The following is a 12,105-nucleotide window of genomic DNA, read 5'->3' as shown; positions in this document are numbered from 1 at the left end:
ATTTCTCGCCCTCCGGTTCATTGATTCTGTTACTCAATAAGGGGCGGGATGAGGATGCGGCTATCTGTGCACCGAGCTTTAGGTCCCGAAATTACGGGTAAACACGAGTTAATAATTTAAAAAATACAGCAATCAAGTCTACACGTGTATCCATTATCCAGTGTACGAGTACACCAGATACACATGAAATTTACACGACTAGACTATTTGTACACTTTTAAAATAAATATAGCGTCATCCGGCCAGATACAACAAGTTTGGGTGAATAAAATCATACCAATTTGTTTGACAACACAAGAAATTTTACAATTATGTTATTAATTGTACTATTTTTATATAAATTTATGTTTGTACAAATAATTGCAATTTCATTTATTAGACTAAATAGGTTTACACGTTATATTCAAGTAGATCCATCGATAAATTGTAATCTTATTGATAAAGACATGCATCAGATATAGATCACATATTTCGCGCATTAAAAAAGTATATAAGATACAATTAAGAAAAAAAAGACTGACTTTTAATTACTTTTAATTAAGTCTTTGTTTGGACGACAGCTGCAATAATGTAACATCAACTTGGTTTCTAGTTTTAAACTGCGTATTTACTTATATATCTTATCGTTTCACTTTTTTATATTTGGTCGGTAATGGGATATAATCTGCTGATAATGTAGATCGCACGAATGAGCGCAACGAGTGCAACTCTGCATGTTACGTAAATATACCGTCCGCCATACTAGAAGCGCAAATATTCAAAATAAAAGAATAAAATCTAGTTTCTAATATAACTGATAATCTTTCCTCGATGTTTTTCCGCACGAATCCGAGAGACGCACTTTTACTCCCTTTACGATCCTTTTTGCCACCCGTCATAAAACGTGCGCAGAGATTTTCCCAAGAGCACCCGAGCCCTCTGCCTGCAGCACATCTGGGTCCTTACCCCCCCCCCCCCTCCGCTTTTCTCTCTCTCTCTCTCTCTCTCTCTCTCCCTTTCCCTCTCCCTCCCAAAAACTACTTGGCGTGCAGCCGAGGATGAAGCTACTTGGATCTCAGTCTACAGCTAAGCTTTCACCCGGAATGATCTACCTTGTCCCGTACTATTTCCCGTACACACTTTTAAGCGGCCTATTGTCGGTCTCAAGCCCAAAGAAAACGCAGAGAGAAAGTGTTGTTAATAATTGTAAAATCGTCCTCATTTAACAAATAATAATCGCGCGCTTGAAATCGAACTATAAGTTCTAAAGACGAAACGAACCGACCTTATATTCCCGGACGCGAAACGCGGGAGGAAACCAGACGTTTCAACTCAACTAGTAATGCGACAGGCGACTTTGAAAACTATGACTGATGCAGACAGAAGGTCGAGTCGGTTGTGGTCGGAAATCGGGGAATCCTGATCCAGCGGAATCTAAAAAAGATATTTGCAACGATGCCGATCCGTATGTTATTGCATTTTTTAACAATTAACAAGCAGTGTCAATGAGATTAAAATTTTTCGAATTCACTGGATTAGTATCTCTTCAGTGTTAACGGTAAGCATTTCATAAATCATTTAAAATTATCTTTCAAAACAACTCAAAACAAAATATTTCCGTTCTTAACCTCACTTATGTGCCGTTGCAGATGACCTTTTTCTTGTAAAACAAATGAATTCCTTGACTGTAATTTGAATTTAAAAACAAATCAATACCCAGTTTTTAAATGGTTCAAAGGTTTTAAAACAAAATGTTTAAAAAGTGTTTGGAAAATCGTATTGTGTGCCGAAGTCCAGGGTTCAAATGTTACCTGTGTGATCATGAAATTCAAGATAAAAATTTCATTGCTATTAAAAAACACATTGAAACAGATAAACATCAACAGAGGATAAATGGAATAGATAAAACAATGAGAGCTGATGTATCACGAAAACTAGAGACAGTTTCAGAAAAACAGAGAGGGATAATCGCTAAGAATCAAATTACAACTGATGTAAAACATAACTTTTTATACTGCCACATTTGCAAGTGTTCAATATCTGGAATAAGCAATACATTGGAACATATTAAAGGTTCTTGTCACGCTAGAAACTTTTCAGCAATTGAGAACAAAAATCAAGTGAACATGCCAAAAAATAGTAGTACGAATCAGGTAGGATGTAATAATTTAACCAATAATGATTACATTACTTTAGATAAAAAAACAAAGTGGTTCAAGTGCCATGCTTGTAATTGCCAAATTAGCGGCTCAAAGAATGTGTTGCAACATACTCAAACAAATCTTCATAAAGACGCAGCTAATGCAATCAAAGACAAAAAGATTTTTACATTAGTTAAACAATCAATTGATCATAATGTATCCATACCAACTAAATCAAAAGATGATTTTATGGAAATTTGTTTCTGTACATCATGTCAAATTAATTTGAAAAATACTGCGATGCTACAATTTCATAGTCTGATGCATTTTTACAAAGATGTTAAAACTCCATTGATTCTTGATATTATAAAGTTTAGATTTGACCAGTACGACAAACCTAGTATACAATGCCTGCTCTGTAATACTTTTGTACACAATAATCAAATTGTTGATACACACTTTGGATCACCGTTACACTTGGAACGTTTAAAATTTTTTAAGCATATACAAGATGATATTGAATTGGACGATGCAGATAATCAACAAATAGATTTAGAAAAAATGAATTTTAAACCTCACAAGCAAATTTCAAAATCCCTACTCTGTACATTATGTGATGTTTCAGTGTCAACAGCTGCTGATAAAAAGGATCATCTAAAAGGAAAAAAGCACAAAAATAATTCACTACTTCATTTAGAAAATAAAATTGAAAAAATTAGTAATAAAATATCTGTTGCTGATTATCCATATTTTTATCCATGTTACTTGTGTGAAAAATCATTTATCAATGCTGAGAATTTATTGGATCACTATCAAGAAAAGAAGCATAAACTCAAACTAAAGTTTTTCAGGTTGGTCACTAAAAACTCTTACATTACTTTTATTCAAGTAAAAAGCAAACAAGCAGCTAAATGTAGACTGTGCATGATTTTTATGTATGATTGCACATCTATTATAAATCATACATTGGGAAAAAAGCATCTGCAAAGAGAAAAAAATTCAGATCTTTCAATGAGTTCTCGTAATTCGAGTTCAGATAATAGTCAAAGCACCAACAATAATAAAATAGTAACTCTACGAACAGTACCCGTCAAGCCTTCAAGCTCTAAATCATCAAACCCAAAACAGAAAAATAATTATGAAACAAGCACAGAAGAATTACTCAAATTAGAGTTTAGTGTTGAAAATTTAAATTCTGCTGCATCAATTGAATCAATCTCAGTAGATGTAGATGATGCATTAAACGATTTAATTTCTCTTGACTTGACAGTTTCTCAGCAAAAAAAATTATCACGTTCATCAAGAGTAAGAAAACCAAGGACACCAAACGCTGAAGGTAAAAAAACAATTTCTTCATTCAACCAAAATGCATATATTTGGGGAAAAAGTTATATCAAGCATTGTATAAATTTGGGTGTATATAATATTTATAACGTCAATCCTGATAAACTTCGCTTATTAAAATTAGGAACTTCTTTAATTTTTCCTTGGCAAAGTGAACATGCTTGTCTTGTTTGTGGAGAACAGTTTGTCAATCAACAAATTCTTTTTGAACATCTTCAGGATGCTAAACATATAGAAAATTTACAGCTAATGAAAGAAAGTGACAAAGAGTTTCAATTTTATGACGAACAGTTTAGTGATTTAGAGCTGGCTAAAAACTATATGCAAGAGGAATCTAATGATTTGGTTCATTGTTATGCTTGTGAGAATAAAGTGAAGAACGATGACACATACATTCGTTTACATATTGGAGAATCAAATCATATTAATAAAAGTCAATTATGGAGAAAGCTATCAGATGAAATTTATAAAAACTTATCTGTCATCTTTGAGGAAGCTTGGTATTATGCACAAGTGTTTCTTTGTGATATTTGCAAAATAAAGAATGACATGGAAATAGACTTTGTAATGCATTTGGAAACGCAAAAGCATGTTCAAAATGTTACCAAGTTATTGCAAAAAGGCATTATGACTAAATTTGGTATGTGCCCAGTTTGCATAACTTGCTGGTATGCTAGTTCCGATTTTTATACAGTGCATTGTCAAGATCAGTTACATAAACGTTTTGCAAAAAATGGTGATTTCATGGTCCCCAATATGACAATTACAGCTCTAGATTTACTAGAGAATGTTGATGAACAAATTGATTTTCTATTAAATGAATCAAATAAAGCAGTTCTAGAGAAATACAAAGAAACTGAATTATTAAAAGCTATTGAAGAAACAGTAGAGTCTATATATCCCAATGCAAAAGCTCATACTTTTGGTTCAAGACTTTCACATTTAGGATTTGTTGACAGTGATGTGGATATATTTTTAGATTGCAACAATTTATACTACAGCAGAACAACAAAGGAGCAAAGTCAGCATTATTTAATGTCAGTAAAGAAAAATTTTGAAACCAAACCAAATATCTGGATTGTTGACGAAGTTTTGTTAGTTACTAGAGTGCCCATTTTAAAACTACGACACATACCAACTATGCTCAAGTGTGACATTTCGTTTATAAATGGTCTTAGTGTTGAAAAATCAAAACTAATAGGGTAAAAAAAATTATTCATAAATTTGGAATTGTATATTGTGCACCAAGGGCGTAGTGGGCTTTTTTAGATCGAGAGTGGAGTTTACAGTCCGACTGGACCGTTTGTGATCTGAAGACGAGTACTGCAATCACACAAGGTCAAAAAACCCACTTTATCCTTGGTGTACACCATATTTTTTGTAACGCGCAGACAGATTTTCGCGTTAATTCGTGCGTGTTAAGCTAGGCTGGTGAATATTTGAATATTTTTTGACACGGAAACTAAAATGTTGTTCAAACATTTTTGTAAATCAATAATTAATTTGTTTAATCATTAAAAAATTAATTAATAAATGATGTAAATACATTAAAATCAAGATTTTTCTAAAAGTGGACAAAAAAGTTTCTTTTGCTTGCTGGTCAAAAAAGAGTCACTTTAGTTCTGTTTAATAGGTACGAAAAACGCGAAAATCGTTCATGTGTTACAAAAGATACATTTATCTATTTTACAGGTTCTATAATACAGCTTATTCCGTATGTAGAGAATTGATTCTCTATTTGAAAAGATGGCTAACTCTTTGTAGAATTACAGGCTCAGATTGTATCACAACCTTTGCAATATCATGGTATGTTATATTTTATTTGCAAATCAAAGGGATTTTACCATCCGTATATGAGTTGATACAACTAAAAAATGAATCCAAAATAGTTGATGGTAAGTAGTATCCTGATGATAGTATTATTTTAATTTTTGTTAAATAAATGATAATTAAAGGTCATTTCTTTGTAATGCAGGCTGGGAGTGTGGTTTTGTGGACAATTTTTCAGCAAACCATTCAGATTTGAATTTTAGAGAACATTTAAAAGGATTTTTTAATTACTATGCTGAGTTTGACTACAAAGCCGATGTAGCTTGCCCTTATTTGGGTAAAATTATTAAAAAGCATACTTTTGCGTATAAAGATGAATTACCCATAGAAATGCAAATTTATAAATATAGGTTGCAAGTTAACTACATGGAAACATTTCGATTTGATTCTCCAATGTGCATACAAGATCCAATTGACCTGTCTCAGAATATAACAAAAGCAGTTAAGAAACATCACTTGAGGTGTTTCAGACAATACTGCACTGAAAGTGCTGCAAAGTGTTAATTTTACTTGTAACTTGACAAATGCATTGTGATATAAATAATAGGACAATCCTGTGATTACTATGTTCTACATAATCGTTGTTTCATATATTTTAACTTCAAGACGTGAAATGTCTTACGATGACATGTATTGACGTTTAAGTGCTAAGAGCAAAAAACTTAAAATTAATTTTTCTTTTCAAATATTTGCTCTTGAGATACGAATATTTTGTACTTCCTTTTATAAATAAAATATTTTTGAAACAAAATCTGGATAATCCTTTTACACTTGCTCACTAATTTTTGATGAAGATTATTTGTATTACTAAACTCATAAAAAGTAACACAACAGTATAAAAGTTAAACGTCGACATTTGACACTGGACCGCCGACGAGTGTCAACTGTCAGTGACGATGTAGAAGCGCAAAGCCTCGTGCTCATAGACTATAGTATAGGTACTATACTATAGTTCTGACGTTAACAGACTCCTATATACCGCTTGGTGGAACATAGCGGTGGTATCAACAATATTCATTATAGCATGCAAAAAAATGTTAAAAGAGCATTGCAAACGTGCTAATTGTCGTTTGCTCTCTTTTGCTGTGTACAAAGAATGCTCTTTTCTCAATTTTTTGCATGATATAATAAATATTGTTGATATCACGTATATATGTTATCCACCAAGCGGTAGGAGCTGTCTCCGTTACCGTCAGAACGCTAAAACTAGACTGACGCGCCGCCGTGGTCGGGGTGCGTACTTGCGCTCGGGGTGCCTCACTTTACATCGTCGCTCCGTACGCGGTACGAAGACTAGCGCAGTTCAAATTTTCAAACGAAAACTAGCACAACTCACGATTTGCCGCAACTTTATATTACTTCAAATGTGAATATTTTACGTTTTTATTGGATTATTTTGTTGGTTAAGTTCATGAAAACCTTGAACAAAGACAGGCAAACCTCAAAGTTTAAAAAGGTTTCGGAAATTTTAGAAGGTTTCTAAAAAAATGAATAATTTTAAAAAATGTTTGTAAAAAATTATTGTATTTGTGAAAACAATTTTAAATTCGGGAAAAAGTTGTAAATTCTGAACATTTAAAAATGTTCATTAGGGACAGTTTCGCAAAAATCGTCAAATTTTTATAGAAATCGGCTGTTTAAAAAATCGTGAGTTGTGCTAGTCTTCGCGGAAAATTTTGAGTTGTGATAGTCTAGAGTGCATGAAATGAGTTGTGCTACTCTATCTTCGTTGGTATAATACTTTTGTTTGTTCAGATGTCAGCTATATAGTGTATATGAGTATACTATGCATATATATATATATATATATATATATATATATATATATATATATATATAGTAGTAGCGTAGTTATGCAGGCGCAGTGACTGGGGAATGCCAGATCGCCACTTCAGAGTTCAGTGCAATATGGCGTCAAGCTTTGGAAATTCCGTGTTGTTTGTCCCATTTTCATCGATTTAGCTCTCGTTCTAAGTAGTCTGAAAAACGTTAACGCAGAAAAAAGAGCTGGAGTTTCATTCTTAAAAGAACACAGCGCTCAGCGCACCCGCAGTCAGTCTCTCGCGTGCTCTAGGTATATGTGCGCGAGTAAGCCGTAAACTGTGTACACGTGTGTAGGTACATACGTACTTAGATATTTAAATAGCTGCGAGACTGCACAGTGCGCCTAACAAGATGCGATGACAGTGCTGTAACTTATACTTTCAAATCGGCATAAAAGAATGGTTAAAAAGTGAGGCGCCGAAGAGGACAGCTGATTTCTGCGTTCGCGGCGAGAGGAAACCTCGCGCGAAGGTCGTTGGCTTCTAGCGTGTGTCGAAAGTCACGTTGCTTCCTTGTAGCTTGACGATAGTGCTGTGCGTTGACGCGTTGTGGCCCCGATGCGTAGCGGCTGGCCTGGCTTCGTCTATTATAATCGCACATATAGCACACCCATGCCTCTCGAAGGGATAACACGTTGCCTTCTCTTCATTCGTCCAAGCATCATCTTGTCCAGGCTCTCGTGGCTTTGTTTAAATTGATGACGTTACTACCTTAGAATATGTGGATACTACTACCGCCCGATGAGATGTCTTCGTTAAAGTTGAGTATGCAAGATAAGCGGGATTTAGAGAAATTTACCAGGTTTCTGGCGCTCAAAGCTGCCCAGATTATTGTGCAGTCCAGGACTGGGCAAAAGGTTTGCACAAAGTGCAAGCCAAATTCATCTGGGACAGATTGGGTAAATGTAATTTTACATTCACTTGACAATTTTTGTTTATCTGCTAACCTCCTCCGTTCACACTACCATTGTGCTAACATTACTTCTATCGGTCTTATTTTCAGTTCAATCTGGCAATAGAAGATGAACCAGATGTGGCAGCCGAAGCAAAAAAGGTACTTTGCGCAGAAATCATAAGCTCGACTATTCCTCTGTGTATAGAAATATCACTTAGAACAGTTGAAGGTGACACCATGGTTCTTGAAACATGGAGCCTTGGTGTTCTTCCCGAACAAAGTGATCATACTGTTAGAGTCACGTATACAGTTTACAACAGAATGGGTATTTTATTGAAGTCATTACTTTCTGTATCAAGAATTACACCTGCATACAAGTTAAGCAGGAGACAAGGACCTGACTCGTTTAAAATATATTACAGAATGTATATGGGGGAACCTCAGCTACATAGCTTAGGTGTGTATTATCACCATTTTCATTGCATTGTAAATAATTTTTATCCAACAGTTTCCTGATTTTTTTTCTTCTTTTAAAGGTGATAATTATAAGCATGTAAGAGTTGGTCAATTATGTACACCTGTTGGGATGATTCATTTATCAGTGTCTTACAGAACAAAAATGATGATATCCCCTACTCAAACTGGTCGTGACTCAATCATGCTTAAGAGCGATCATTTTCACTCTGATTTGAGTCCAAGACATGCCCGTTATCAACAAAAGTAATTTTCTTATCTTTGTCATTTTTATTCATATAACATCGTTTTTTCTGTATTTATATTCATATTTTATTATTTAAAGTGAGGATAGTTCCAAATCTTTAAGTGATACCATAAAAGTTGGAGCGTTTGTGGTCAATAAGCAAGTTGCTATAAGTGAAGAAGACAGTCATCCTGATATACCATTTAGTTCACTTCTCACTCCACGCCAAACATCTTCACCTACTCCAGCCACAACTGAAGTATCAAATGCAGCACAGAATAATACTACAGCTACAACTGCCTCTGTAGGAGCTATAGATACTAGTAATGGAAATGAGCGACCGGCAAACGAAAATACTACGCCAAAATGCAATTCACGAAATGGATCGAGACGTAGCAGTTGTTCAATGACAAGCGCCAATGATGACTTTATTATGGTAGACTTGGTAATTATATGGTTATCCCTAACACAAATGTTTATCTAATATTAACATTTTTACAAAATATGCAAATAAACGATCGATTAAAGTAGTATATTATGATACCAGTAGCAGAAATAGCTCATTACAGCACGGCGTGTATTAGCATTCGAGCGTCGCGAGGGAGCCAAATGTCGTGCCGTAAAAGACTAGTTATGACACGCGTATCGTACGCTTTTTTATAGCACTAACAAGCATGAATCTGCTTTTACACCTATTGGTGGTATTAGAAATTTATTTTTTCATCGTGCAAATAACACGGTGCAATAATAGACTACTTATGCTATGGTTAGGCGAGACACGATTTGTGCAAGTCAGCGCAATACAAATTATTAAAAACGCAATTACAACGTTATTTACAAATTGACTCTACTGTTAATAATCACTTAATCAATCTGTGTGTTGATTTTCACGTAATTTTAAAGCTACATAACTTATTTTGAGATTAAAGTAATAAAAATTAACAGATTTATGTTCGCATGTAAATAACACACTGTGTTGTGGAAATTTGTGTATCGCAATTGTTTACATATCATCCCATTGTGAATAATTTAAAATGTATTTATTTGCATGATTAGATAAAAGAAGTTAATAACCATTTTTATTTTTAGAAAACTCCTTTTGCTGCAACTAATACAAATAGTGATTTGGGCACTTTTTACCGCGAATGTCAAAGTGCACCTCAACTTCAAGCTTTTATGGAAGAACAAACATTAGCAGAGCAAGTGGGGGATCTCACAAAACAGTTGGAAGTTTTTGAAACAAACATGCACCATTATGAAGATCTTTTAAGTTCACTGTGCAAATCAGAAAATAACAATTGAACTTTATAAGTATTTAGCCTTTGAATGTGGCTATTGAAGGACTACCTCGAGTTGATCCAAATGTTTTGTATATTTGGATGTGGGCTCAGTTTTGTAGTATGATTGAAAAATATTCAAGCTTAATTCACATTTGAACATTTTTGCATTCATGAGATGCATTAGAATGTTAGAAAGTGTAGATATTTTTTGGGATTTCAGAGGCTCTGTATGAATTTAACTCAAGTGGGTTGACGGACATTTTTAAGGAAAGTAAATATGAGATTGCTAATCAACAAGTTAATAATAAGGTTTTTCTACTTGATACTTCATTAGAACATTGTGAACAGCACCGAATAGAAATTTTTATGTTGAAAAAGTCAAATACAATTTAACAATTATGCTTTCACTGTCTTGGTGGTAAAATTTACTTCACAATAATATTTTTTTATCGAAATTGCAATGCATATCATAGTCTTTAAATTTTTTATCTAAATTAATACTACATTTTTGCTCTGAGTTTGATTACATAATAATAATACTAGTAATAATAATTATAATAATAAACACAAAATTCAAGTTTAAGAATCACATAATATAGTATAGTTTAAAATGGTGCTTAAAAAACGTTTTATAAATATTAGCAATAGTAGTTTAACCAGTATTATTAACATCATTTAAACATCATTCTTTTATTATACAATTAAACGCGAGATTAAAATTACACATTTAAATCTATTTGTTGAACAATTGCGTACTTTCCAACATATGCTCTAATTTTCTTTCCTCAGACTTTTTTATTTATTATTAAATATATAGGTATTTAAAGCCTTCATTAATAAAATCATAAATACTTAAAAATGTGTAATAAGGAAATCATAATTATAAAAACTGCTAAAAGAATAAATCTTGTTTCTTGTGAGTCCACAATGTGAATCATGTTAGAATTTTATTCTCAAATTGAATAGTTATTTATTTTTCTTGTAAATTTTTTTGTATATGATATGTAAAAAATTGTTGAGAGATTATATTCTATTATAGCAGTTTTTATTACACGAGTATAGGTATATACATACATAATTAACTATAGCTTACGACTGATTCTCTATTATGATTTGCCAAATATGAGCAAAACCGAAACGAAGTATAGGATTATAGATGAAAAGTTTATATACACAAACTATTAGTCTTAATTTGATAGTAATAAAATAACCTAAAGTGGGATTGATGCTTAAATTTTTGCCCAGTTGTGACAAAAATAGTTAAAGTTTGTGATGTTTTGTTTACAAGTCGGCTATTCAATTATTGCTGTAAATATTGTAAATTGTGCCTAAAGTATGTTATTATAATTGATATATGATTAAGGTTCCTCAAGCACTTTTGGTATATGTAATATTTTATACATACGAAAGAATCATGACATACGCATCTTTATTTTTTACTTTTGATTTATAGGATGCACCTATTACTTAAACAAATGAGCAGTATTACTTGATAAACTCTGTCAAAAAGAGCACCAAGCTTATCTGGCATTTTAGTTATTTAAATCTACAGCTCGTGTAAATTTAAATTTTTTTAATGTATTAAGTGCAACTTTATACATGCTTTACACATACTCAATATAAAAATCTATGAGTATATTTTAAATTATGTTTTCTTACTCTGAATATGCAATAAACTTATCAAGCAATATTGCATGATTTTTGTCAAATGTCCATAAAAATATGACATACATACAATGTTCTAGGGCCCTTAAATTAAATATATTATATTGTATAGATGGCTATATATATGGATATATATATATATATATATATATATATATATATATATATATATATATATATATATATATATATATATATATAATATATATATATATATATATATATATATATATATATATATATATATATATATATATATATATATATATATATATATATATATATATATATATATAATATATATATATATATATATATATATATATATATATATATATATATATATATATATACCCAGAAAACATCGCAAGGCAAAATGCAAGCAATTTGAAGGCAACATGACGACGCGCACGCCGCGCACGAGCGGGCAAACTACCCCGGCTTTTTG

At 32.5% G+C, this 12,105-nt stretch overlaps 3 protein-coding genes across 10 annotated transcripts in view; 2 read left to right on the top strand and 1 right to left on the bottom strand.

Annotated features, from left to right (window-relative positions):
- The window catches only part of LOC116416179, a 68,646-nt gene that overhangs the window by 21,379 nt on the left and 35,162 nt on the right, over window positions 1-12,105 (bottom strand). The window lies entirely within an intron of this gene.
- On the top strand, window positions 587-6,045 carry LOC100117895. 4 transcript variants are annotated; one of them, XM_031923651.1, is made up of 5 exons: window positions 1,035-1,537; window positions 1,629-2,132; window positions 2,493-4,666; window positions 5,157-5,359; window positions 5,440-6,045. In XM_031923651.1, exons 2-5 carry the CDS (start codon window positions 1,731-1,733, stop codon window positions 5,796-5,798), a joined length of 3,138 nt encoding a protein of 1,045 aa, XP_031779511.1. In that variant the 5' UTR covers window positions 1,035-1,537; window positions 1,629-1,730; the 3' UTR covers window positions 5,799-6,045. The 4 variants fall into 4 exon arrangements, 3 of the variants coding, with proteins under 3 accessions (XP_031779510.1, XP_031779511.1, XP_031779512.1); XM_031923652.1 differs by having other exon boundaries at window positions 1,038-1,537; window positions 2,498-4,666; XM_031923650.2 differs by having other exon boundaries at window positions 595-1,537; window positions 1,629-4,666.
- Window positions 7,133-11,682, top strand: LOC100117853 (autophagy-related protein 13). 4 transcript variants are annotated; one of them, XM_032596859.1, is made up of 5 exons: window positions 7,133-8,016; window positions 8,121-8,469; window positions 8,549-8,732; window positions 8,812-9,148; window positions 9,802-11,418. In XM_032596859.1, exons 1-5 carry the CDS (start codon window positions 7,837-7,839, stop codon window positions 10,012-10,014), a joined length of 1,263 nt encoding a protein of 420 aa, XP_032452750.1. In that variant the 5' UTR covers window positions 7,133-7,836; the 3' UTR covers window positions 10,015-11,418. The 4 variants fall into 4 exon arrangements, with proteins under 4 accessions (XP_032452750.1, XP_031779521.1, XP_031779522.1 ...); XM_031923661.2 differs by having other exon boundaries at window positions 8,812-9,157; XM_031923662.2 differs by having other exon boundaries at window positions 7,180-8,022; window positions 9,802-11,682.

This window comes from Nasonia vitripennis, chromosome 2 (assembly GCF_009193385.2).
Source record: "Nasonia vitripennis strain AsymCx chromosome 2, Nvit_psr_1.1, whole genome shotgun sequence".
In the NCBI taxonomy this organism is placed as follows: Eukaryota; Metazoa; Arthropoda; class Insecta; order Hymenoptera; family Pteromalidae; genus Nasonia; species Nasonia vitripennis.
The sequence above is the reverse complement of the archived record's forward strand: the minus strand, read 5'-3'. Positions and strand labels throughout refer to the sequence as shown.

Bases quoted from the DNA above. Each gene is read 5' to 3' on its own strand.
- LOC100117895 (XM_031923650.2), top strand. From the start codon at position 1,731: ATGTTTAAAAAGTGTTTGGAAAATCGTATTGTGTGCCGAAGTCCAGGG. The intron at 4,667-5,156 runs GTAAAAAAAATT...TCTATTTTACAG, and splicing joins GAAAAATCAAAACTAATAGG to GTTCTATAATACAGCTTATT. The intron at 5,360-5,439 runs GTAAGTAGTATC...TTTGTAATGCAG, and splicing joins TGAATCCAAAATAGTTGATG to GCTGGGAGTGTGGTTTTGTG.
- LOC100117853 (XM_031923660.2), top strand. From the start codon at position 7,837: ATGTGGATACTACTACCGCCCGATGAGATGTCTTCGTTAAAGTTGAGT. The intron at 8,470-8,548 runs GTGTGTATTATC...CTTCTTTTAAAG, and splicing joins ACCTCAGCTACATAGCTTAG to GTGATAATTATAAGCATGTA. The intron at 9,158-9,801 runs GTAATTATATGG...TTTTATTTTTAG, and splicing joins ACTTTATTATGGTAGACTTG to AAAACTCCTTTTGCTGCAAC.